Here is a 25155-nt window from a genome sequence, read left to right as displayed (position 1 = left end):
TCAAGTAAAAAGAGCAAAGAATTTACATGAACTCCAAACTAAAAGAGTTAACTTCCATTTAAAAGATTTATTTGAGATTCAGGAAATAAAAAAATTACGAATTACACAAGTAAAATGAAAACATGAACATTTAAAAAAAATACAGTAAACAATTCACTTTTTGCCTTTGAAAGCATGTTCTGACAAAATCATGACAGCAGGAAACAAGTTTGAGAAAATCAAGTAAAAAAATCAAGTCAGGAAAAATGGGATGAAATGTTTTAAGGCAAAGTGGGCATCAGTCAGAGGAGCGAAGATAAGGCAAACTGGAAGACCTGCAGAAAATAACACCTCCATCAGTCTTTAGAGGTCTGCTACTTTATGAGATTCAAATGCTTCAATAACAGACATATCCGGCATATTTTCATTCAGGAAACAAAAGAACAAGGTGAAATATCCACATAGCTCCTAAACCTAAAGGAAACATCCAAACATTAAAGATTGATCAAACTAAAGGGTTCATATCTCATGTTGCTTCAACAAACACTGAACATTAAGGCATAGTGTTGTGATAAATTGGACAGATTTATGTCTTAAGTGCTTTGTGCAAAAAAAGGGAAAAAAGTCTTATGGAAAAACTGAAGCATTGAGATGCAGCAGGCGAAGCGCTGATGAGCTTCGGGTGACGAAGCAAACAAAGACTTCAGCTGCTGTGATTTGGTAAACATGGAAACAATGAGCGCTCTCGTCACCTCTCATCCCCGTGCACACAGCCAGCGTGCAACACGACGCAACAACTGGCCTCTGCAGGATCAAACCTGCCTTTAGTCACACAGGAAACAGCAGCACAGATTTCTCTTCAAAATAAAACGCTATTTCACATCTCGGCTTTGGGTCTGAAGAAAATAACGAGGTTACAGTTAAGATTAACAATAAGATAGAAGACTGAAGAATTAAAAACGAGAAAAGGTCACGACGCTGCAAAGACCGGACAGCAAATGAGCCTAGGTAAGTTTATACCACTACTGGAGGGGGGAGTTACAGCAGAGGATTAGGGCCAGGCTGAAGATTTTTTAAATTTTTTTTAATTTCAAGAATAAAGTTGTAATATTACAAGAATAAAGTCATCATAACACAAACCGTTTCAGAAAATCTTACTTTATTCTCATAATATTATGACTTTCGTAATGTTACAACTTTATTCTCATAATTTTACGACTTTATATTCGTAATGTTACAACTTTATTCTCATAATTTTACGACTTTATTCTCGCAATGTTACGACTTTATTCTCATAATTTTACAACTTTATTCTCATAATTTTACGACTTTATTCTCATAATTTTACAACTTTATTCTCATAATTTTACAACTTTATTCTCATACTTTTACGACTTTATTCTCATACTTTTACGACTTTATTCTCATAATTTTACGACTTTATTCTCATACTTTTACGACTTTATTCTCATAATTTTACGACTTTATTCTCGTAATTTTACGACTTTATTCTCGTAATTTTACGACTTTATTCTCGTAATGTTACAACTTTATTCTCATACTTTTACGACTTTATTCTCATACTTTTACGACTTTATTCTCATACTTTTACGACTTTATTCTCATACTTTTACGACTTTATTCTCATACTTTTACGACTTTATTCTCATAATTTTACGACTTTATTCTCGTAATTTTACGACTTTATTCTAGTAATTTTACGACTTTATTCTCGTAATTTTACGACTTTATTCTCGTAATTTTACGACTTTATTCTCATCATTTTAGGACTTTCGTAATGTTACAACTTTATTCTCGTAATGTTACAACTTTATTCTCGTAATGTTACAACTTTATTCTCATAATTTTACGACTTTATTCTCGTAATTTTACGACTTTATTCTCGTAATTTTACGACTTTATTCTCGTAATTTTACGACTTTATTCTCGTAATGTTACAACTTTATTCTCATACTTTTACGACTTTATTCTCATACTTTTACGACTTTATTCTCGTAATTTTACGACTTTATTCTCGTAATTTTACGACTTTATTCTCGTAATGTTACGACTTTATTCTCATCATTTTAGGACTTTGGTAATATTACGACATTATTCAGGTAATATTACAACTTTATTCTAGAAATGTTACAACTTTATTCTCGTAATGTTACAACTTTATTCTCATGATGTTACGACTTTATTCTCGTGATGTTACGACTTTATTCTGAATATATTATGACTTTATTCTCGTAATGTTACAACTTTATTCTCGTAATGTTACAACTTTATTCTCATAAGAGAAAAAAAATCTCTATCCTGGCCCGAATACTCCGTTGTAGAAAGTAAAGCTAAATATAATCTGATAAAACACATAATCCTCACATCGTCTCAAATAATCGGTAAAATAATCACGCGATAAGGCAAGTATTTAGTGGCACTTTAAATAAATAGCCCTACATTAACGCAATAGTGAGCCGTCTCTGAAGGACGCAGCGCAGCTTCTGGTTTAAACAACAGAACAACTTGATTTTTTTGTCACTTCTATTTTAATGATACAAATAGACATAAATATGAGAGAGATTTAAATTCAAGTGTCTCAAAGTGTCAGCATGCAGAGATTTGGTCTTTGAAACGGATGAATCTGCAGTCAGCAGGTGAATAGAGGAGGATAATAGTCTAATGTTCTCTGTAGGTTTCCCATTAAATAACAGATACTTGATATTTTTGGTATTAGAATAGAGTTGAAATCTGCTTTGCTGATTGATCAGCTGCTAGCTACGCTAGAGGACCTCTGACAGCACCTCATGTTTGGGCAAAGTCGGGTAGATCATTGGAGAACAGGTGCATTCCTTGGTGCCTTGTTGGCTGAGCTGCATTTTCAGCTTCTCCACTTCGTAGTTGTGAAGATACTCTTGCACTAGGAAACGTTCCCTCTTGACCCGAGCCTTCACATCAGAGGGAACGTCCGGAATCAGCCAAGCCACGAAATACTTGACCAGGAAAACAACATGCTGTGAAGAAAGAAGGCAAAAGAATTGCTGCCATGGAAACTTAAGATAATAAGAAAACATCTGCATATTTGTGCAGTTTATCTAAAGGCCTTCATCAAATACCGTAAATCCTCTAATATTGGCCTGTATTCCATTAGTGGCCGGGTCTCTAATAATGGCCTGTCTCGCTGATGGCGGAGGTAAATAATGGCCGGTCTCGCTGTCAGAGGAGGTAAATAATGGCCGGTCTCTTATACAGGCCGGGGCTATAAACGTTTTTTCTGGGCATACCTCAACATTATACTTGTGGTAGTAACATACAAGTACCACAGCCCTGACTGCTGCCCGTCTGCGCGAGGAAGAGAACAGACACGCAGCAGAACAGGAGGAGCAGCGCGAGTGATGAGGAGATTAAAGGGAGAGATGAAGAGGAGGAGGAAACTGAGGAGGAGGAAACTGAGGAGGAGGATTAAACAGAGTTGGAGGATTTTTTTTTTTTACTTTACACCAAGCAAGGCAATTTGAGTGAGCGAGGAGGTGTCTAAACCTGTAAGTTGCTTTTTGTTATAAAACAGCCTAATTATCACCATGTATGGTTAAGTGTTTACATTGCACTAGTTGCACTACTGGTATGTTTGCGACGTTTTTTTCCACTGGAATTTAGCCTGAATTACAGGTAGGCTATTTGTTGTTAAATTTCTGTATACCGTTATGGTAACTGTACTTTTTCAGTAAATGAACCTAGTGTTTTATAGGTTCAAATAGACACAAAATCTCATTTTTATTCATTCCACTGGTAGTCTGTTTTGCTCAAATAGCAATAGAGGCCTGTCTCTAATTCTGGCCTCCTTCCAATAAAGGCCTGGACCAAGATGCACTTGAGTGAAATAAAGGCCCGGGCCTATATTAGAGGATTTACGGTAAATACATTTTCAGGCAAAAATTCAAAATGAATTCACAGCAGAGCAGAGCCGCTGGAAGTACTTTTGAACAGGGGGTGCTGAGGAAATATTTTTTGTTTTTTTTGGACAAAGGACCTGTGAGCCTATAGGCCTATTTAGACGTTTCTTCCTGTTCAAAGGGAGTTTTTCCTCTCCACTGTCGCTACAAGCATGCTTAGTGTGAGGGATTGCTGAAGAGTCAATGAGTCGATGCAATCAGCTGGTTTTCCTTAGATAGAAAACTTTGAATCAATCTGACTGGATGATCTGGTGAACTGGAAAGTGACCTGAGATGACATGATGTGAATTGGAGCTATAGAAATAAACTGAATAGAAAACTATAACAGCGTAGATCAGGTCAGCTGGAATGAACCTGAGTCCCTGTTTATGTCACACGTGACTCTATTAGCTCCAAATACTTTTACCGAAACCACAAGGAAATAATTCCATCATTACACTATTTAAATGTTATTGAACAGTTCCCACATCCATTACACAATCAACACAAGATCACTAGGCTGAACTTGTGTTGATTAGGCCTCAAAATAATTAAATTAAAATCCAAATACACGTCAATGCATTTAAAAAAAAAATCTCCCTATCGCAACTAGGGGGTGCTGCAACATCCAGCAGAGGAAGTGCGATTAGAATTATAAAGAGATGAAGATAATGATGGAAGTCATTAGTGGGCGTATTGCTGCCATTAACCTGTTTAGACTGTATTGCATTATAATTAGGATTTAACTGGAAATAAATCTGACCAGTGAGCAGAGACACAGGCACTGGTGAGGATAAGACATGTAAATGTTCAGACTGGGATCAATGTTATAAAACCAGAGAGATAAGAGTCCTTTATGGGTCAAGATGACTACACCAGGGTTCCTACAGCATAAGGCGAGTTAAATTCAAGACTTTTTAAGACTTTTTAATGCCACTAGAAATAAAAATTTAAGACCAAATTCACAAGAAACACAAGAAAAACCTGCTTGCAACAACTTAACCCAAAGGTTTATTTTAACATAAACCACTGCACTAATGTTTCAAATGTTGAAGAAAGCTAAAAACACACAAATGACAGATATATTTGAACAATTATTTAACTGAATTCACAAACTTTGTTTTAGCAGGGAACAAAACTAATCAGTTTTAAAGCCCCAACATAACCAGTGCTAAGTCTTTTTAGCAGCTATTTTTCTTTGTATGGTTTTCTTAGTATGTTTGATTTGGTGATAAGTGGAGGCGTTGCAGAGACAAGGGTGGAACTAAACTGAGAAATACCGCCTGTTTCTCTCTAACTCCATTTTGACGCTTTATGTTTCGTGCTTCGCATGTGCGTCTCCACTGCCTTAATTCCCATCGTTCTGAGCTTGAATGACTTCTTGCATAAATCCACTGAGCCTCATGTATGTTCCCTGGTTTTAGCCATGGAGGAAACTCTTGGCTGGAGACAATGTTGGTTACATTTACACTTGCTCAGATTTTCCAGATAAAAAGTTAATGGTGCATCACCCAAATGTCCCGGCCGCAACAACGCTTTATTGGTTCCGCTATCGGGACGCAACCAATAATGGAGAGCTGTTATTTTTTAATAAAAAAAACTAGGGATGCAGGATATTGGGATTTTGGCCGATATCCGATATGCCGATATTTTAAAACTCATGTAGCCGATAACCGATATCGATACCGATGTTAAAGCTGGACAAAAATAAGTAGTCATTGAAAATAGCAGTTTTGTTATCCATTTCTGACACTTTGAAAAATAATATACTCAAATATATTTTCATATGCTGATATCAAATAGATTTTTAAAAACGCGGTATCGATCTATTTTACTTTCAAAATCTGGTGAAATTTCATCGTTCTGTTACAAACTCTCGTGATATTTTGCAAATTCTTGTGAGATTTTGTTAGTAAAATAGATCGATACCGCGTCAATATATCAACATATAAAAATATGGCAACATTGGTGAATTTTCGGGGGATTTCGTAGCATAACGATGACATATAGCAATATTTCATTAGTAAAAGAGATTGATATGGTGTTTTTAAATGGCAATATATCAGCATATGAAGATATTGGGATATTTTAATGGATCAATATTTCTTCCCTCGTCTTTAGAAGTTTTTAAGTCTGTAAAAAATAAGTTTTTGAGGAAGAAGAAGAAGTAGTACTTATTTTTATTTTTTTTTAGACTTTAAAAACTCAGAAGCTGATCAAATATCGGGTTAAATATCGGTGGGGTGGCCAATGTCCGATATTCAGTTTTAAGGCCGATACCGATAGGGGGCCCATTATATCGTGCATCCCTATATTTTAACGTTTTATTTAGATTACAAAAATAAATCGTAATAAAAATAATCCTATTTATGATGTTTTAAAAATTAAGACATACGGAAGACTGATTTAAGAAATTTTAATACCAATTAAGGCCTTAGTTTTATTTTGAAGAATTCAATGCCTTTTAAGACTTTTTAAGGACCAGCGGGAATCCTGTAGTAGTGAACAGTGGTGAACAGTGGTGAACCTGTTTCCTTTACCTCCATGATAATGATGAAAGCGAGCTTGGCAGCCAAAATATGCCAGAACTGCATGGTGTGGGAATACTCCTTCTCATGTCCAGGAGGGTAACGATAATCACGATACCTGCATGGAAAAAAAATATTCACAAGTTAGAACTTTTATGCTGATTAACATCAATGCTTCACTTGAAGTTTATAAAAAGTATAAAACTATGTTATTTATTAGAGAGGTTACTCTACAGCAAGGGTGTAACTTTGTGATGAAAGCTGGTGGGGGCGCTCTAAGGGTGGGGGCGCTCTAAGGGTGGGGGCGCTCTAAGGGTGGAGGCGCTCTAAGGGTGGGGGCGCTCTAAGGATGGGGGCGCACTGAGGGTGGGGGCGCACTGAGGGTGGAGGCGCTCTGAGGGTGGGGGCGCTCTAAGGGTGGGGGCGCTCTAAGGGTGGGGGCGCACTGAGGGTGGGGGGCGCTCTGAGGGTGGAGGCGCTCTAAGGGTGGGGGCGCTCTGAGGGTGGGGGCGCTCTGAGGGTGGAGGCGCTCTGAGGGTGGAGGCGCTCTGAGGGTGGGGCGCTCTAAGGGTGGGGGCGCTCTGAGGGTGGGGGCGCACTGAGGGTGGAGGCGCTCTGAGGGTGGAGGCGCTCTGAGGGTGGGGGCGCTCTAAGGGTGGGGGCGCTCTAAGGGTGGGGGCGCTCTGAGGGTGGAGGCGCTCTAAGGGTGGAGGCGCTCTGAGGGTGGGGGCGCTCTAAGGGTGGGGGCGCTCTAAGGGTGGGGGCGCTCTAAGGGTGGAGGCGCTCTAAGGGTAGGGGCGCTCTAAGGGTGGGGGCGCACTGAGGGTGGGGGCGCACTGAGGGTGGAGGCGCTCTGAGGGTGGGGGCGCTCTAAGGGTGGGGGCGCTCTAAGGGTGGGGGCGCACTGAGGGTGGGGGCGCTCTGAGGGTGGAGGCGCTCTAAGGGTGGGGGCGCTCTGAGGGTGGGGGCGCTCTGAGGGTGGAGGCGCTCTGAGGGTGGAGGCGCTCTGAGGGTGGGGCGCTCTAAGGGTGGGGGCGCTCTGAGGGTGGGGGCGCACTGAGGGTGGAGGCGCTCTGAGGGTGGGGGCGCTCTAAGGGTGGGGGCGCTCTGAGGGTGGGGGCGCTCTAAGGGTGGGGGCGCTCTGAGGGTGGAGGCGCTCTAAGGGTGGGGGCGCTCTGAGGGTGGGGGCGCTCTAAGGGTGGGGGCGCTCTGAGGGTGGGGGCGCTCTAAGGGTGGGGGCGCACTGAGGGTGGAGGCGCTCTGGGGGTGGGGGCGCTCTGAGGGTGGGGGGCGCTCTAAGGGTGGGGGCGCACTGAGGGTGGAGGCGCTCTGAGGGTGGGGGCGCTCTGAGGGTGGGGGCGCTCTAAGGGTGGGGGTGCACTGAGGGTGGAGGCGCTCTGGGGGTGGGGGCGCTCTGAGGGTGGGGGCGCTCTAAGGGTGGGGGCGCACTGAGGGTGGAGGCGCTCTGAGGGTGGGGGCTGATGGACCTATAGTTACTCCACCCAAACGCTTTCATTAGGTTTTTGTATTTTTCAAAAATGAGCTCAAACATCCATTTACTGAATACTAAGAATACAAGAGAACCATAATACACTGATATTTAAATTTATAGATATTTAGAGAGACGCCTTTTATTGCATTAAATACAGAATATAGGACCCAAAAACATTAATGTATAAAAAAGTAATGAATTCCAATATCAAAATCGATATATCATGCAACCCTAGAATGTAAAATTTCTATTCCATCCATCCTTCCAGAAAAATATGGATATGCTGAATTTTAAATATAGCGTAGCATATTTATTTCTTAAACTTTCTGGTAAACTTGGAGATACATTTTATTGCATATTGCAAAGCTATGGACCTGGATCGGTCTCAGTTATCACAAATACACATATGAGATTCATACATGCACAGGATAAGATCCACACACACACACAGCACGATTCCACAAGCACCAAAAAATCCACACACACAAAGGACAAAGGATTAATGCAAGCATGCAAGATCCAAACACAGAAAAAAGATTCCAAAAAGCATTTCTGGTCCATAAACAATTATAAATGAAATTACAAAGTACCAATGCTCTTTTTAATCTTCACTGCATTTGTGTGTGGATGTTGGAGGCTTCCTTGACGTGCCTCGATACACAAATGCATTTTTTTAAACAGGGGATGTTTGCCACCAATCACAGAGCTCCCTATATAAGCCAATCACAAGATAGTAATCCACTTGGGATGACTATCCCCAGATCCCACATCCTCCGCTCTGGTTAGGGTAACTTAAGGATGAAAACCCGTAAACAGTTCTCTAAAGAACCACGATAAGAAAGGCAGACGATTCCCTCACTGTCATTTCCTCATAAAGCACACATTTTTCAGCTTTGGAAAATCTGGTAATCCATATAAATCTGTGTCTGATGTATAAGATCCTCCATGGCATCGCTGCTCCTTCACTAAAAGACTTCATATCTTTGGGAAGTTTGAGCTACTAGATCTACAGTACCAGACCCAAACATGCACATGATGATTCAAACCAGCACGCTGGATTCATAAGACAAGATTTGCTGTGCATGTGTGGATCATGTCCTTGCCGATCACATGTGCCAGTTTGTTAATACTGAGACATTTTTAACTCTGCATCTTCTTTAACCCTTTTAGGCCTGTCACTCAAAAGTCCGCCTGGCATTTTTTTTACTTGTTTAAAGTAAAAAGTAGGAAGAAAAAGTCCTGTGGCCAAGTGCTTCAGCACATTTTTCCAGAATCATTTAGAGCTTTCAATAAATGCATTATTTTACATTATTCTTGATACTAAACCACTATTAAAACTGTTTGATATCAAGAAAAAACAAAAATCGAAATTAGATTTTGGAGATTTTATGCAAATAAAACACTGCATTTGAACATGAAGTACAGATTTTGCATCACAAATTGACAATTTCAACACTATAGAACATATTTACAATATTTTTTTCATTCTCAATTATTTTTACAAATAAGAAACAGACTAACAATTAAAACTATTTACAGGCGATTTTCCCCTCTCTGCATTTCTCCTTATTTTCCTGGGCCTTGGTGGTATTCCCAGAAGCAATTTCTGTCCACCTGAAGGCACAAGCCCACATTACAGAGCTCACAACTCCAGGCTGTGCTTCTCTGACAAAGCTTGCAGCGCCGTCTCCCCATGCTTGCTCTCTCAGACTTTGCCTGCTTGTTGCTGCTGCATGGGACTGGTAGATGTTTTTTCCCAGCTTCTTTTTGTGGCTCGTCATAAAGAGGAACACCTAGGAGGTGTGCTGCCAGCTCCTCCTGGAAACTTTGTCGGGTCTTCTGCTTGCTTCTCATTGCACAACACTGATCCTTGTGAATAACAAAGGAGTTTGTCACAGCGATGTCGACCAAATGTTGGAACACAGTGGTGACCCACCTTTTTGTTTTGCGGTGGATAGAATGTGTCCCAATCATTTGGTCCGATGTGTCCACCCCTCCCATGTATTTATTGTATTCTGTCACAGCAGTGGGCCTGGGGACAGCGACCTGTACTTTCCCATCAGGTGACTTCTGCCAGCGCTGAACAGAGTCTCCAGTGTAAACAGGGTGGATGGTGGAACACATCGAGACCTCCCTGGTGTCCATCCATTTTACAAAAAGAAGCTCCCCATCCCTGATCCACCGGATGCTGCCTCGTGGGGACTTTTTGGTGAGGGCATTTTCAGTGGTGGTGGGGACACCAACTCTTCCCTGCCTGTATGTCCCGCAAGCGCCAAATCCCTGCTGCCTCAGATGTTTGAACAGGACAGGACTGGTGTAAAAGTTGTCAGTGTAGACAATGTACCCAGAGCCCAGGTACTCTTTTTTCACTAAGGTGGTCACAACATCGAACGACAGCCCCTTTCCCGATGACACGTTAGATTTTCCAGTGTACAGCTGGAAATCCACCGTGTAGCCATTTTTATCAGCCAATACAAAAAATTTCAGGCCCCACTTTGTTGGCTTGGCTTTCATATACTGTTTGATGCTGAGCCTGGCTTTGGTCGAAACCATCCTCTCATCTACTGCAAGGTGCTGCCTTGGGTGGTATAAGGCACAGCACCTTGTCCCAATCATCTCCATCAGTGGCCTGACCCGGTGGAGAGGGTCATATGTTTCTGTGCCCTTTAGTTTATCATTTTGCTGATCCTCCTCTGGGTCACTCATTCTAACATTGGCCAAAATGGCCAAGAACCGGTCTCTGGACATGATGGTAGCTGGTGTTTGAAGACTGAAAATACTTCCAGTCCGCCAAAAATCTCTGATTTTTGGCAGGCGGCTGATTGACATGTAGAGCAGCATGCCTATAAATTTCTTCAGTTCCCCTGGACTTATTTCAGTCCAGGAGAACTTCCTCCCTTTCTCCAGGTTCCTGGCTGCCCCCTTGTTTGTAAAATCACAAACTAATGTGAGGACTTCATTGTCAAAAAAGTACTCAAAAATTTCACCTGGTTGTGGATTTCCTACATTTAGAGGGGGTTGAACACCAGGGATTCTTTTGGGGAAGAACCTTAGGGGTTGAAAGCCTTTCTCATCAGGCTCTTCATGGGTCTTCCACCTTGGATGATGTGGGGAACGGCTGCGGTGCCTCATACTCCCAGCATGGACCCCAGCAGACCCTCCAGAAGGACCTCCAGCAGACCCTCCAGAAGGACCTCCAGCAGACCCTCCAGAAGGACCTCCAGCAGACCCTCCAGAAGGACCTCCAGCAGACCCTCCAGAAGGACCTCCAGCAGACCCTCCAGAAGGAATTCTGTCTCTTCTACTTCGCCCCCTTGGAGCCAGCTGCTCTTCATCAGAAAATGTTCTAAAAACAGTAAATATACAAGTTTGTCACAGCAATGACAGCTTTTATTTATAGTAGTAAATAAATAAAGTTGGTCTCAAATCCACACTAAGCAATAAAAAAAGTCATAGTAAGCTACACATGAATACATGAAGAGTGTGGTGCTGTACTTAGGAGTGTCATATATAGTGAGCAAAAGGGCACTTTTACACAAAGTAAATATTGATGAATATTATAATAACTTATACTCTTTTTTTATTTATTTATTTTTTTATACTCTCTAAACTATTCCAAAAACAAAATAAAATTGAAAATAAATCTATAAATACATCCAATTATGTGTACCAAGTAAAAGCTATTATCCATGAAGTAACAAGCCCCATTCATTCAGAAATAAAATTCAAAATGTTATTCAATGATCAAACATTACCTTTCTTCAGAAGAAAAAACTGGATCTCCTTTTTCAAACACAAAACCATCCAGGAACCTCCTCGGTTTCTTTTTATCTCTTGAAGGACGTTTGTTAGTCATATTATCATGCGCTTCACTCTGACTCTCCGCTCTGTCGCTCATCTTTTCCTCCTCACTCTGCACTCTTCGTCCGTGCAGCAGAGGGAGACACAGACTAGCATTCGCGGGCTTCCTGGAGCGGCGGGAAGTCAATTACCGTAATAACACTATGCATGTCTGAAAGTGCAATTTATTTTCTTTCAAAGACAGTTTGAATTTTTCTGATAGCGCAAACCGTCGCAGAGTTACGGTAAGTTGAAGTTGGCTTGTGAAATGTGTCGCGGGCGACACGTTCGGTTTCAAAGGGTTAACATGCTGTTCTGTGTGCTGATGCTAACTGTAAGCTAATTGCAACTTCTAACTGTAACCTTTACCGTTCGTGATCCTAAGTAAAGGCATTAATCTGGGTTGGAACCACTGATCTCTATTTATTCACTGGATCGCTGATTGCCCCAAAAATAAAGTAAAGCCACCGTCTACCATGCTGGTACTCCCCCACTCCCACGGAGACACTCAGTAAAAATGCCTCCCTGTGCAGCATTTGGCTGCAAAAACAAGCAGTTTACCATCTGTGGGACGACGTTCAAAAGGTAATTTCCCAGTCAGTGGATGAACTAACCAATAAATCCATCTGTAGTATAGTCTGTAGCCTAACATTAGTCTGGCTATCTCAGACTGACTGGAAGACAATTATATATAAATGTATCTGTGTAATGTTATAATGCATAAAGCTGTGGGCTTTGTTGATGGGATCATAGCCACCTTTTCTAAAGTATACTGTGATTTGTGGACTTGCTTTTGGGGAGGTTGTGGTTGATTTACGAGCTGCACTAAACCTGCTCCACTATGGTTGTTGCTGCCACTTTTTCATATATGCCTGTTTTTGTGTGTATTTCATTGCTGTTGTGGATATGCGCCACCAGGTGGCGCATGGAGGGGCTTTGTATGCAGAGTAGAGGTTAGTTTTCATAAGAAGAAGCAATCTCCCGAGAGAGTTGACGCATGTGTCGGTCACAGGTCGGTCACAAAGTTTAAGTAAACCAAGAAAGAAGAAAACCAAGAATAATTCCACTCTATTCTGGTACTCAGCCAACGAGGTATTAAGTCTGTTTATTTGTGGCAGTCGTCATATTTGTCAATTGTCTTTATTTTTTGTAAGCTAATTATTGTATTGTTTGTGCCTTTTATGTGGTTTATGAGTCTGAACAAGCAAGATTCAATAAATCCATCGGTAGAGAAAGCCACTTGTACCTGGGGGGAATTACAATGGTCAACAGCTACAACAACTTAAACTTTGACTGAACCCTGAGATTTAGAGGACAGGTTTACTGAGACTGATTTCAATAAATTGCGAGTAAAATTAATTGTCTCTGTGCCTTTTTCTTTCCCTGTATGTATTTATGATGTTTTAGGTGCTTAGAGCTGACAGGAAGAAAATAGAAAGAGTAAATAGAAAGTAATTCACTATTAAAACTCCATCTAGTAATACATTATTAAATAGATGTCCCTGTCGTTTCTGTAGTGTTTGTTGTGTTTCTCTTATGTAGCATGCATTATTAGACATGTAAGATGTAATTACCGTAACAAGGTAATAAATACATTAATATTACATGTTCATCATTAGTTTATCACTTTTGGCTCATCTGTAATATTATTCTGCTCCGTTAGCACATTAATTTTATTGTTATTTACTTGTATAATATGTTATATTACTTGATTTATAGACTTGTTTGACTTCATAATGACTCTGCAATGTGATGTGACTATATTTTTTATTCTAAGTTTAAGTTAATCTACTGATGATCTACTACTGTGTCAAAGTGATGAATTTATCTTTACTTTAAAAGTCTTTAGTTCCTCTGAAAATGAGACATCATCGTTGTTCGATGCTGCAGCGCACGGATTGTTTACATTCTGACCGTTCTAACTAGGGAGTACCAATATGGCGGCCGGTGCCTTCACTTCAACCCTGTACTACCAACGGACAATCAGCAATGCAGTGAATAAATAGAGATCAGTGATTGAAACAAGGATGTCGCTGCATTCATGAACGGCGTAAGCAAGCTCATAAGTCACAGATACAACTATTTAGACTCAAGGCTAGGCCTGGCCTAGAGTATAGAAAGCTCAGCTAAGCAGGGTATAATATGACATCCTCTATTCTTCCTTTTGAGTGTTTTTACCTGCAAGTAGTGATGGAGCTGTTAAACCATGCCGGGTTCTCTCCCTCCTCAGGCCTGCTGCGATCTGGGATCTCAGAGATGTTAAACACAGACAGGCTGTTGTTTATGTACCCTTTCATGTTCATCTCGCCCTGCGGCTGGTAAGCATACATGTACACCAGCCGAGGCATCATATCAGAGGTGAAGGCCACGATGAAAGCCTGAGGGCAGAGCATTGTTTATATTAACGGTTGGTTAAGTGAATATAAATCAACCCAAACGGCCTGAGAGGAAGTCCTGCTAAAAACGCACATTAGTGACTACAGACAGTACGGCCATCCCGTTGAGAATTTCCTCCCAGGCTCCGATGCTGTGAGCCTTGGCTGCCACAGGACGCCTGAACTGTGTGGTGAGCTTCCAGGCGTCCACTCGGACTTCAATAATGTTATTGAGAAGAGCCAAGAGGGGGGCCAAAGGGAAGGAAGCCACGAAGAGTGTGATGAAACCAAACTGGATCACTGTGAGAGACAGAGGCAGAGCTAAGAAACAGCACCCCCTGGAGGATTCATGCACTTCAACACTTCTCCTCATGATTTAGTTTAAAATTATCATCATATTATAACCAAAGCTATATTATATAGTTTAATACATTACAAAGTAAATTTGGCTACAACAAAATGGCCCCCTTTAGACCCCCCCAGTCTCAGTCTCTGATTCCTACCCATTTCCAGGTACTCATAGAAGAGGCCCAGCTGTCCAAAGCTCTGCAGGTCATGGTCCTGCTCCCAGCGACTGTACAGGCTCTCTGGATGGCTCCGTGCCTTCCTGCTGCCCCACCAGTTCATCACCCATCTAATCAGGACACAAGAGGGCAGTAGAGAGCTTTAAGGGAACTAATGACAGGAGCAACACAAACTGAAAAAAAATATACAAACCCCAAAGATACCTTTGGTTTCAACATTTCCATAGCTGCCATGATGAGGTCGTGTTTAACTCTAATGGAACATTAGACATATGTTTATGTCACGGTTTTAGTTGTGTTTAAGTTTTCTTTTGAGTTTTCAGTTTGATCCATGTTTTTCTTTGTTTTCTAGTTTTATTGGTTTAATTGCTATTTTGTGGTATTTTCTGGATGCATTTGACTTCTTGGGTATTGCTTGATAGCCCTCTGTTGCCCTCTTGTGTTGGTCTCCTTTTCCCTAGCTCCTTTCTAGACTCCTCTCCTCACACCTGCTCCCAATCAGCTCGTTAGTCCTGCCTTTGTTCTGGCTCCTATATATACTCTCCCTGCACAGTTCCTCGGTGCTGGTTCCTCATCTTTCCCTGGCTCCACCTGTGAGTTTTCCCCCAAAGTAGTCTGGTCTTTGGTTCCTTGTTTTTTGTACTTTGGTTTTTGGATTTTGTCTCGGATATTTCATTAAATCTACAGGAACTCACCTCTGCCTCCTCACCTCGGCATTTGGGTCCTCAACACCTCAGCCCAACCCTGACAGTATAGCTTTCAGATAAGAAGTAGACTGACATCTGATTTTCTACCAGGCTGCTTTAATAAAAGCCCCTCAGCTCATCTGCATCTTTGGTTCTGGTGTCTCTCATCTTCCTTTTGACATCACTCTATAGATTCTCCGTGGAGTTAAGGTCAGAACAGTTTGCTGGCTTATCAAGCCCAGTAACATGGTGGTTATAGTTTATTATGACCATGGTATAGTAAACTATAACTATATGGTATATTTACTATATCATGACTATAACATTGAGGTCCTAATTCCTGCTGGACAATGAGAACATAATCTTTTTCCCTACCATTGGTCGGTTGAACGTTTACTGTTCTTGCAAAATGATAAAGTGAATTACCAAACCAATACAATTAAATATTTATTTTTAGAATATTATTTTGTCACATTTCTTAGGTAAATCAGTAAATAAGAATAACTTCATCATTAAAATTGGTTAGACCATCTGTGCTTTTCTTTGCAGGAACATTAAAACAAATCAGATGATGTCAATAGACCTGGCAACGTAATATTTCCTAACTTCAGCAAAGGGTATAATGCACATCACTCCCATCCTTCACACTTTACACTGGCTCCCTATCCACGCCCGTATAGAGTACAAGATTCTTCTGCACACCCATCATTGTGTGCACAGTGCGGCCCCCACCTATCTCACTGAACTGCTCACACCACACACCTCTTCCCGGACCCGGTCAGGCCAACAGCACCGTCTGGCCCCACCCAGGACACGGCTAAAAACAATGGGCGACAGGGCCTTCGAAGCCGCAGCTCCCCGTCTGTGTAATGCCCTCCCAGACCACCTTAGGGCCCCACAGACGGTGGATTGTTTTAAGAAAGGATTTAAAACTTTCCTTTTTAGAAATGCCTACTTTACGTAGGCATTTTGTAGGCACACGTAGCCTATTTTTTTAATAGGCTACGTGTGCCTTTTAATGTATTGATTTTAATGATTGTCTTTTTACTCTGTTTTTAATGTTATGGTCTTTTAAACTTGTTTTAATTTTCCCTTTTTTTAAATGTAGCACTTTGTAGCACTTTGAGATTTGAAGTCAAATGTAAAGTGCGTTATAAATAAAATTCATTATTATTCTTATTATAATGCTTCTTCTCAATACTCAAGGCTCAACAGTTATATTAAGAAATTGCCTTTTGTATCTATGCTTCTTTTTCTATGTCTGCTTCTGTCTCCTTGAACCCGTCGGCCTCAGCAGATGGCCGCTCACACTGAGCCTGGTTCGAAAAAGTGTGCATGAGCGAAAGGCAGCATGCTGCAGTCACAACGCTTCAGTTTACTTTTTAACTTTCTTACTTTTATCCTTTTTTGATTGCTCTTGTTTTTTCACGGTAAGTATTGTCCTCTATAACGAGGTTTTTTTTTCAGAGAGTTTTTGTGCTTTTTTTCGTGTTTTTAATCATGCCGCTCACACCGGGACGCACTGTTTTTAAGTAGTTTCCCTCTGGGATTAGTAAAGTACGTCTGATTCTGATTTTGCTGGGGGTTTCTTCCTGTTCAAAGGGAGTTTTTCCTCTCCACTGTCGCTACAAGCATGCTTAGTGTGAGGGATTGCTGAAGAGTCAATGAGTCGATGCAATCAGCTGGTCTGAATCAATCTGACTGGATGATCTGGTGAACTGGAAAGCGACCTGAGATGACATGATGTGAATTGGCGGCAGACATGGGTAATGTGGAGTCAACAAGTCATCTCCATGTCATGTATTTAATCTAGCCAGCCAATTAACCAGGTGAGTCCAATCTGCACAGGTTAATTCACGGTGAAGATTGGACTCACCTGCTTCAGTGGCAGGGTAGAACAAATACATGACATGGAGATGACTTGTTGACTCCACATTGCCCATGTCTGATTGGCGGTAAATGATTTTTCTGAACTAAAGTCCAAGCCTCCTAAACAAGGGTTAATCTAATTAGCTTGATTAACGAATGTCTGTCTTTTTAGGGTCTGTTAAGCCAAATTGCATTTGCAAATAATGCGATTCTCTAAAGTTTCCATACTCACGGCAGCAGAGCTTCCTGAATGTTGCCCCACACCTGTTTCCCAGTCATGACTATCACCAGCTGTGTTGTTAGCTCAATCAGACAGCCGCCGGGGTCACACTGGAAACACACAGATCAAGAAAACCATGGAAGATAATCCAACTCTGCCCAAAACACACGCAGCAAAGTTAAACGTTACCTCTTCGTTTCTTAGGGTGCTTCCAAACATGTAGGCATATTTTCCAGGATAGCCCACAAACTTGCCCTTAAAGAAAGCCACGTAGAAGCAGGAAGAGTAGTAGTTAACAAACTGGAAGAGGAACATCTTCACCGTCAACTTGTTCTCATACTCCAAGTGGGTCTTTGGGATTTCTGTAAATGATAACAAAATACAGAGTTCCATGTAGATTTTTTTATACCATGGAGATTGAGTAAAGTTCTAAAGCTTTGGCCCCTCACCCATGTCAGTGATCCAAACAGCCACTCTCTCATACATAAGATTGAGGATCATGATGATGACAAAGTTGATGCAAGAGGCTGTGACAGAGGTGGCCAGCTGGGGAGTAATGTAGGGGCCGACCACCTCCAGGTGATTGGTGGGGCTGTCCTTCATGATGCTAGCGAAGGCCGCGTACACCGCCAAGCGGTAAGCTATTACGCCAATGATGCAGGCAATGATCAATGAGATCTTTAGGACAGAAAAGACAAAAACATGAAAGACGGCACCAAACAAAAACACTGAGAAAATAAAAAACTGCATCAAAAATGTATGGAACTAGATCAGTCTCAATTTTCACAAATAAACGTGATCCACACACGCACAGTACAAGATCCACACATGCATAGCACGATTCACACAAGCACACAAGATCCACACATGGGCAGAAAAGGATTCACCAATGTATTTCTGGTCCATTAACACTTCTAAATTAAATTACAAAGTACCGGTGCTCTTTAAACATCACTGGAATTTGGAGAGAGTGCGGGGATAGATAGATGTCAACCATTCCCATGTTTTTTGGAAGTGTTCAAAACTTTTGGAGTTCTGGGAAATGGTTTACAGTGTATTATGTGAAGTATTAGGGTATGTAATTCCAATGAAACCTGAAATTCTCTATTTGTGCAATTTTGGTGATGATTACGGTGGCCCTGAAGTGCAAACTGCAACTACAAATCTAAAGCGGAACTACATTAAGGAAATTGCAACTACATAAAGCAAAGCGCAACTACATTAAGGAAAACACAACTACATTAACCTACCGGAAAAGGTAGGTACCAGTGGGAAACATGAGACATAGCTGATTGGACGACGGCGCCGTTTGACCCTTGAACCGGAAGTCATTCTGCCTGCTGCGGCTTTTGAAAACATGGATATTGTCGGCGCCCCAAACATAGCTGCCGTTATCCAGGAATATTTTGAATCAGGACATACGTACGAGGTGATACTGGATATGCTCAAGACTAATCACGAAATTTCAGTTAGTTTGCGTACACTGAAGACGCACTTAAAAGAAGCTGGACTGTTCAGACGACGCAACTTCCGGTTCAAGGGTCAAACGGCGCCGTCGTCCAATCAGCGATGTCTCATGTTTCCCACTGGTACCTACCTTTTCCGGTAGGTTAATGTAATTGTGTTTTCCTTAATGTAGTTGCGCTTTGCTTTATGTAGTTTTGTTTTTCTTAATCTAGTTGCGCTTTGCTTTATGTAGTTGCGATTTCCTTAATGTAGTTGCGCTTTTAGATTTGTAGTTGCAGTGTGCACTTCAGGGTCACCGTAGATGATACTATCCATGAAAAGGATAACTATTTGGTAAAAGTGATGTTGATAGCTGCAAAGAAATGTATAACAAGGAAATGGGGGAACTCAAACGTGCCATCAAAGGACCAATGGATGGACTGAAACTAGAAGAACCACAGATGGAAAAAAAAGGGAAAACGGACATTATATAAACAGAAAAACTGAAAAGAAGGTGCTACCCAGACATGTTCATGTTAGTTTACTTTGTTCCTTTTTATTTGTATGTTCGTTGTGTGATCAAAATAATAAATATAACTGGATTTGTGTGTGGCTTTCTGAGACTCCCTTGTGCCTCGATACACAAATGCATTTTAATTTAAAACAGGGAATAGTTGCCACCAATCACAGAGCTCCCTTGTGAAGCTCCGACCGGGTCAATAGCCTTAATTGTTATCTCACCAAACAGCACAAAACGTCGAGAAAATCCGCTTTGTCAAATTGAAATATGGCATGTAGAAATTAGAACATAATTCTTTTATATTCCCAAAAATAAGGCTGTGTATTTAAATTATTGGATGCAAACTATTGTTACTTCAACATACCAGGAAGCAGTTTTCTCATCTTGGTCAATATTTTATATTGAAAGGCTTAAAAGTTTAATCAAATTCAGTCACAGCAGCTTCCATCTCAAGACTTCAAAAGAAACTTCTTATGGCAGGAATGGATGACCAGATGCTGAGTTTGGATGACGAGATTTTGTGTGATTATTCCTATGCAAAGATCCACAACTAAAAGAAAATGTTTGGGCAGAAACGTGTGTGATTGATATTGATGGTGAGATTTAATTATGTCATATTAAATTAATTACCGCATGTTTTTCCTCCAATTAATTTAATAATAATATAGCGCACGCTCTCCTTGAGCTCCAAGGAAGTTGGAGAGGAGAGCAGGCTTTGCAGAGCGAGGCGGATATGGAGGATGTGGGATCTTGCTTTCTTGTAATTGGCTTATTTATAATAGGGAGCTTTGTGACTGGTGGCACAACATCCTGTTTAAAGAAATGCATTTATGTATGGAGGCACGCCAAGGGAACCTCAAAAATCCATACAGAAATGCAGTGAATTTAAAAGGACCTTTCCGTCAGTCCCATACCTTATTTGGAAATGGGACTATTGCATTCCGGAAATGAAGGGGGCGCTATTTTCATAATCACTAGTATAAATGCCTTAACGACGCGGGGTTAAGAGGAAAGGAAGAAGAAAGAAAGAAGTTTGAATAATAATAACGTATTTTATTTGACAATGCCTTTCAAAACACCCAAGAACACTTTCAACATTAAAAATACATAAGTTGGCCAAAATTGCCGACTAAATGTTTTACAGATCAAACCTCTTTTCCATCTAGTTCTTATTAAATAAGGCAAAGGCTATTATATTTTAGATTTTAACTTATTTATTTTAAGAGTACCGTTCACAACATCAAAATATATTATTTGAACTTCAGCACCAGCATGTATTTGTTTATATCTGTTATCTTAATCAATGATGGACTGGGGATCTGTCCAGGGTCAGCAGCCTTCATGACCCCACTTGAGGATAATTCATAAAAATTAATGGATGGATAAATGTACTCTTAATGTAATGTACATTTGTCTCCAAAATATTTATTTTATTTTATTTTTTATGACTTTTGTTAGAGATATATAGGGTGTAAGGATAGATAAATACATCTCCATAATGATTCCTTATTGTTGCTTATTTTAGATTGTTTGTTACTAATATAATTGTAAATAAAGATTTCAAAATAAAAAAGGGACATACCACGTGACATATCACGTTTTGTAGCCATTTCTTTACTGTTTAATTAGTATTTTTAATGTTGAAAGTGTTCTTGGGTGTTTTGAAAGGCGTTGTCAAATAAAATACGTTATTATTATTATAATTATTATGAAACGGTCGGTACAGGAAATAGTGTCACTAGCGCCCCCGTCAGTTCCGGAATGAAATGGTCCCATTTCCATATAAGGTATGAGACTGACAGTGGTCCGTCCCCGCCCCTTTCTGTTTGCTGCAGAGAAGTGTACTTCTCTTGTTCTGTGCATCTGTGGATCACATGTATTTGTGAAAACTGAGATCAACTAGCTTCATAAAAAGGTAAAAACACAAATCTATGCAGCAACATGGATGTTAGGAGAAATGCAATTTTATGAGCAAACAGCATAACTAGAGATGCACTGATGATAATTTTATATTCATTATCGAATCTCTGATCTGACTTGCTGTTTTTTAATCTTGATCATTTAGATTAGCTGTAAAATAAGAACATATTACATATTTTATAACCTTTCTACCAAATGATGTCATATCTTTTGCATTAGGAGCAGATCTAACATCACACTTTGTCAGAGAATGGGTATTTCTACTTTAATTAAATAATAAAAAAAAATCTGGGAAATATTTTGTCTTTATCAGCAGCACGGTTAGCATGACCAACGCAGCAGTCTTAGTGAATATATTTTCAACAGAAAGTAGATTTTTACTTTACGTAAAGCCTTGCAAAGGGCTACTAAAAGCTCTAAATCTGGTATGTTTCAAACACAAAAAAGCAAAATAATTTACTCTACTCTGATTTTTGGAGTAGAGCAACGTTTAACGTTTAACAGGCTGAATGAAACAGATGTTTCTCCAAAATGCCATAGAAAATATAGTTTCCTTTCTAGAAGTGTCTTACATCTGTGTTTCCATTGGTTTCACTTTAACCCTTTATAGGGCACTCCACGTCACGCCAAGAGTGTTAGTGGACGACAGGAGCTTATTATTTTTTGGAATAAAAAAAAAAAAATTTATATTTTGATGGCAAAAATTAATGTCAATGTCATGATTGACAGGTTGAGTCGTGGGAGTAGAGAGAGAGAGAGAAAGAGAGAAAAAAAAACCCCACGTCCTTTTCCAGGACCTGGTTTAGCTCCAAGGCTAGGCTAACTACATGCAGCGAGGCTAACTGCATGCAGCGAGGCTAAGGCTTTATCCTGCTTTCCCTGCCTCCTTTTTCAAACATCAGGATCAGATCCAGCGTGGATAAAGACAGCTAGGACTGATTTAAAGCACTTTGTAGAAAAGGCAAAGAAGAACGAACAATCTGGGATTCACATGGAAAATAATAGAATATAGTCTACTAAATGTTCATTTGCATAGTTGATCTTAAATAAGCACATTCTCAGAAAATAGTTTTTATATATAAAAAAAATATAAAGCTGACTAATAGCTCCTCCATTATTAAACTGGTACATATTTTTTTTAGGTTTGTGACTCCATCCTGGAGAGAAATATCAGCTGTGCTGCTGCCATCAACACCTTTGTTTCTAGATGTTGGAGCTTGGCCTGTTTTCCAGTGTAGTCCTGTTTCTCTGACTGTGACTGACTGGTTGTGCTCTCTTCATCCTCTGACATGGGAGCTGGCTCGGAGCTCGTCTGCCTGGCTGTGTGTTTCCTGGACGGGGCCGCCTGTGGAGCTGGTTGACAGTTGCCTTTTGTATCTATGCTTCTTTTTCTATGTCTGCTTCTATTTCCTTGAACCCCAGTGGGCCTCAGCAGATGGCGGCTCACACTGAGCCTGGTTCTGCTGGAGGTTTCTTCCTGTTCAAAGGGAGTTTTTCCTCTCCACTGTCGCTACAAGCATGCTTAGTGTGAGGGATTGCTGAAGAGTCAATGAGTCGATGCAATCAGCTGGTTTTCCTTAGATAGAAAACTTTGAATCAATCTGACTGGATGATCTGGTGAACTGGAAAGTGACCTGAGATGACATGATGTGAATTGGAGCTATAGAAATAAACTGAATAGAATTGAATATTGGATCATGCAAAACACAGATTTACCTTCACAGCCTCAGAACGGCAAGATTTATGCACAGAAAGTAAACCTGTACATGAAATTATGTTTTGTTTTAATAAAATGTTTTTTTAATGTTTTTTTGTCTTGTTGGCATTCATATAACTATACTGGTGTGATAACTTATTACACCTTTACATTTGATTGGTTTTTGGCCCATTTTGAATTTATAACCCCCACTGGACAAAACTCCACCAGCTGCTTCTGGGTTAAACACCTGATAGATATTTTAGAAATGAACTCTGAGTCTTCCTGCCTGTTTTACATTGTATAAAACCCTTTGTTGTTACTTTTAGTGTAAACTTGGTGCAATAGTTAACGAGCAGAAGCAAAATTAATGAGCAAACACACGGTCAGGGCTGATCCAGTCATCAATCTAATTCCCTGTTCCTCCATATCATTTTATTGTTCTCTATGTATCATTTTCTATATATGATGAAGAATAAGCTCCCCTTCTTTTATAAAGGCAGTTATTCTCTTCATAAAAGCGATTCTGGGGTAATTCCCATGTTGCCCTATCAACTCTATTGCACAGGAAAACTGTCTGACATCAAAGCAGATTGTCTGTAAAATATGCTGCATCCGAACAGATCCAACTCATTCCATGTGTTTCGTCTGACCAGTTTAGAAACACGAGGAAATTAGGATTAATGAGAATGAAACCGTTTGGTTTAATCTGCCACAACTGTGAAACGCTTGATTGTTTTGTTTTTTCTTCGACTGATCACCTTTAGTTTGACAAAACACATTTAAAAGCTTATTTTTTTTATTAATACTTAGGCGTTCCAGATGCAAAAATGGAGAGAAAGATGGATGGATCAGGGTAGATGGAAGTTCTGTAAATCAGATCAGAAGATGATATGCTCACCCACAACAGGACGGTAGCTCCAGACAGACATGAGCGTGCACACTTGCTTGTTACGGGTAAGTAAGGCTCCATTTCCTAAATCAGAAGCAAGCAAAGCATTTGGGTCAGTTATTTGTGCGACATCCTGAAAAGAGGGCTCTGAAAGGCCAGGTTCCTTCAACTGCCTCTGATTTAACACAGGCAGAACTTATTTTTTCATCCATGTCTTTTTGCCTCTGTGGTTTATATATTGACATATGCTTTTAAGACACTCATGTGTCAACAGAGACCAAATGTGTTAGAAGGAACCTTAAGCCTTGGAGTCTTTCCAGAAATAGCTGTAGTTCCCCCACACAACAAGCACAGCTCCTCCTCACCAACAGGTAGTCATACGCTGCGCTCCACCCTTACCCATAAGATCACAGAAGCCCAGCACAGAAAAAACTTCCCTGCTAGATACATGGCAGTTCTGTCCAGGACCCCCTCTGGTTCCTGAAGCAATGAAAGTCAGGGCCATCTTTTTATCTTTTTTATTCTTAAACCTTTACGGTGACAACAGTTTATGCAACGGTGGTTATATTTTATATGCAGGATTCAATAGAAAATGTTAAAATAAAACTGTTCTTTCCGGATGGATGGATGGATGGATGGATGGATGGATGGATGGATGGATGGATGGATGGATGGATGGATGGATGGATGGATGGATGGATGGATGGATGGATGGATGGATGGATGGATGGATGGATGGATGGATGGATGGATGGATGGATGGATGAAAGGATGGATGAAAGGAAGGATGGAAGGATGGATGGATGAAAGGAAGGATGGAAGGATGGAAGGATGGATGGATGGATGGATGAAAGGAAGGAAGGAAGGATGGATGGATGGATGGATGGATGGATGGATGGATGGATGGATGGATGGATGGATGGATGGATGGATGGATGGATGGATGGATGGATGGATGGATGGATGGATGGATGGATGGATGGATGGATGGATGGATGGATGGATGGATGGATGGATGAAAGGATGGATGAAAGGAAGGATGGAAGGATGGATGGATGAAAGGAAGGATGGATGGATGGATGGATGGATGAAAGGATGGATGAAAGGAAGGATGGATGGATGAAAGGATGGATGAAAGGAAGGATGGAAGGATGGAAGGATGGATGGATGGATGGATGAAAGGAAGGATGGAAGGAAGGATTGATTGATGAAAGGAAGGATGGAAGGATGATAGAT

General features: G+C 40.6%; 1 protein-coding gene and 1 long non-coding RNA gene across 6 annotated transcripts in view; both read right to left on the bottom strand.

Annotated features, from left to right (window-relative positions):
• Window positions 1-2226: 2226 nt before the first annotated feature.
• ano5a (anoctamin 5a) overlaps window positions 2227-25155 on the bottom strand; it is a 66605-nt gene continuing 43676 nt past the window's right edge. For 4 of the 5 annotated variants that reach the window (XM_038291273.1, XM_038291275.1, XM_038291277.1 and 1 more), the window contains 9 exons: window positions 24319-24399; window positions 17895-18123; window positions 17635-17807; window positions 17458-17555; window positions 14650-14780; window positions 14241-14446; window positions 13950-14149; window positions 6452-6557; window positions 2227-2993 (listed from right to left, as the gene is read on the bottom strand). In XM_038291273.1, coding sequence (XP_038147201.1) covers window positions 2763-2993; window positions 6452-6557; window positions 13950-14149; window positions 14241-14446; window positions 14650-14780; window positions 17458-17555; window positions 17635-17807; window positions 17895-18123; window positions 24319-24399 — 1455 coding nt within the window. In that variant the 3' untranslated portion in view covers window positions 2227-2762. Of the gene's footprint in view, window positions 2994-6451; window positions 6558-13949; window positions 14150-14240; window positions 14447-14649; window positions 14781-17457; window positions 17556-17634; window positions 17808-17894; window positions 18124-23928; window positions 24004-24318; window positions 24400-25155 lie in introns of all 5 variants that reach the window. The other variant, XM_038291274.1, reaches the window with a different exon arrangement.
• On the bottom strand, window positions 10816-11725 carry LOC119787419. Its single transcript, XR_005281319.1, has 3 exons — window positions 11687-11725; window positions 11198-11277; window positions 10816-11125 (listed from the first exon to the last, which is right to left on the bottom strand). It is a non-coding gene; the product is annotated as an uncharacterized LOC119787419 (long non-coding RNA).

This window comes from Cyprinodon tularosa, unplaced genomic scaffold, assembly GCF_016077235.1.
Source record: "Cyprinodon tularosa strain WSP-4 unplaced genomic scaffold, ASM1607723v1 ctg298, whole genome shotgun sequence".
Classification (NCBI taxonomy): Eukaryota; Metazoa; Chordata; class Actinopteri; order Cyprinodontiformes; family Cyprinodontidae; genus Cyprinodon; species Cyprinodon tularosa.
The sequence above is the reverse complement of the archived record's forward strand: the minus strand, read 5'-3'. Positions and strand labels throughout refer to the sequence as shown.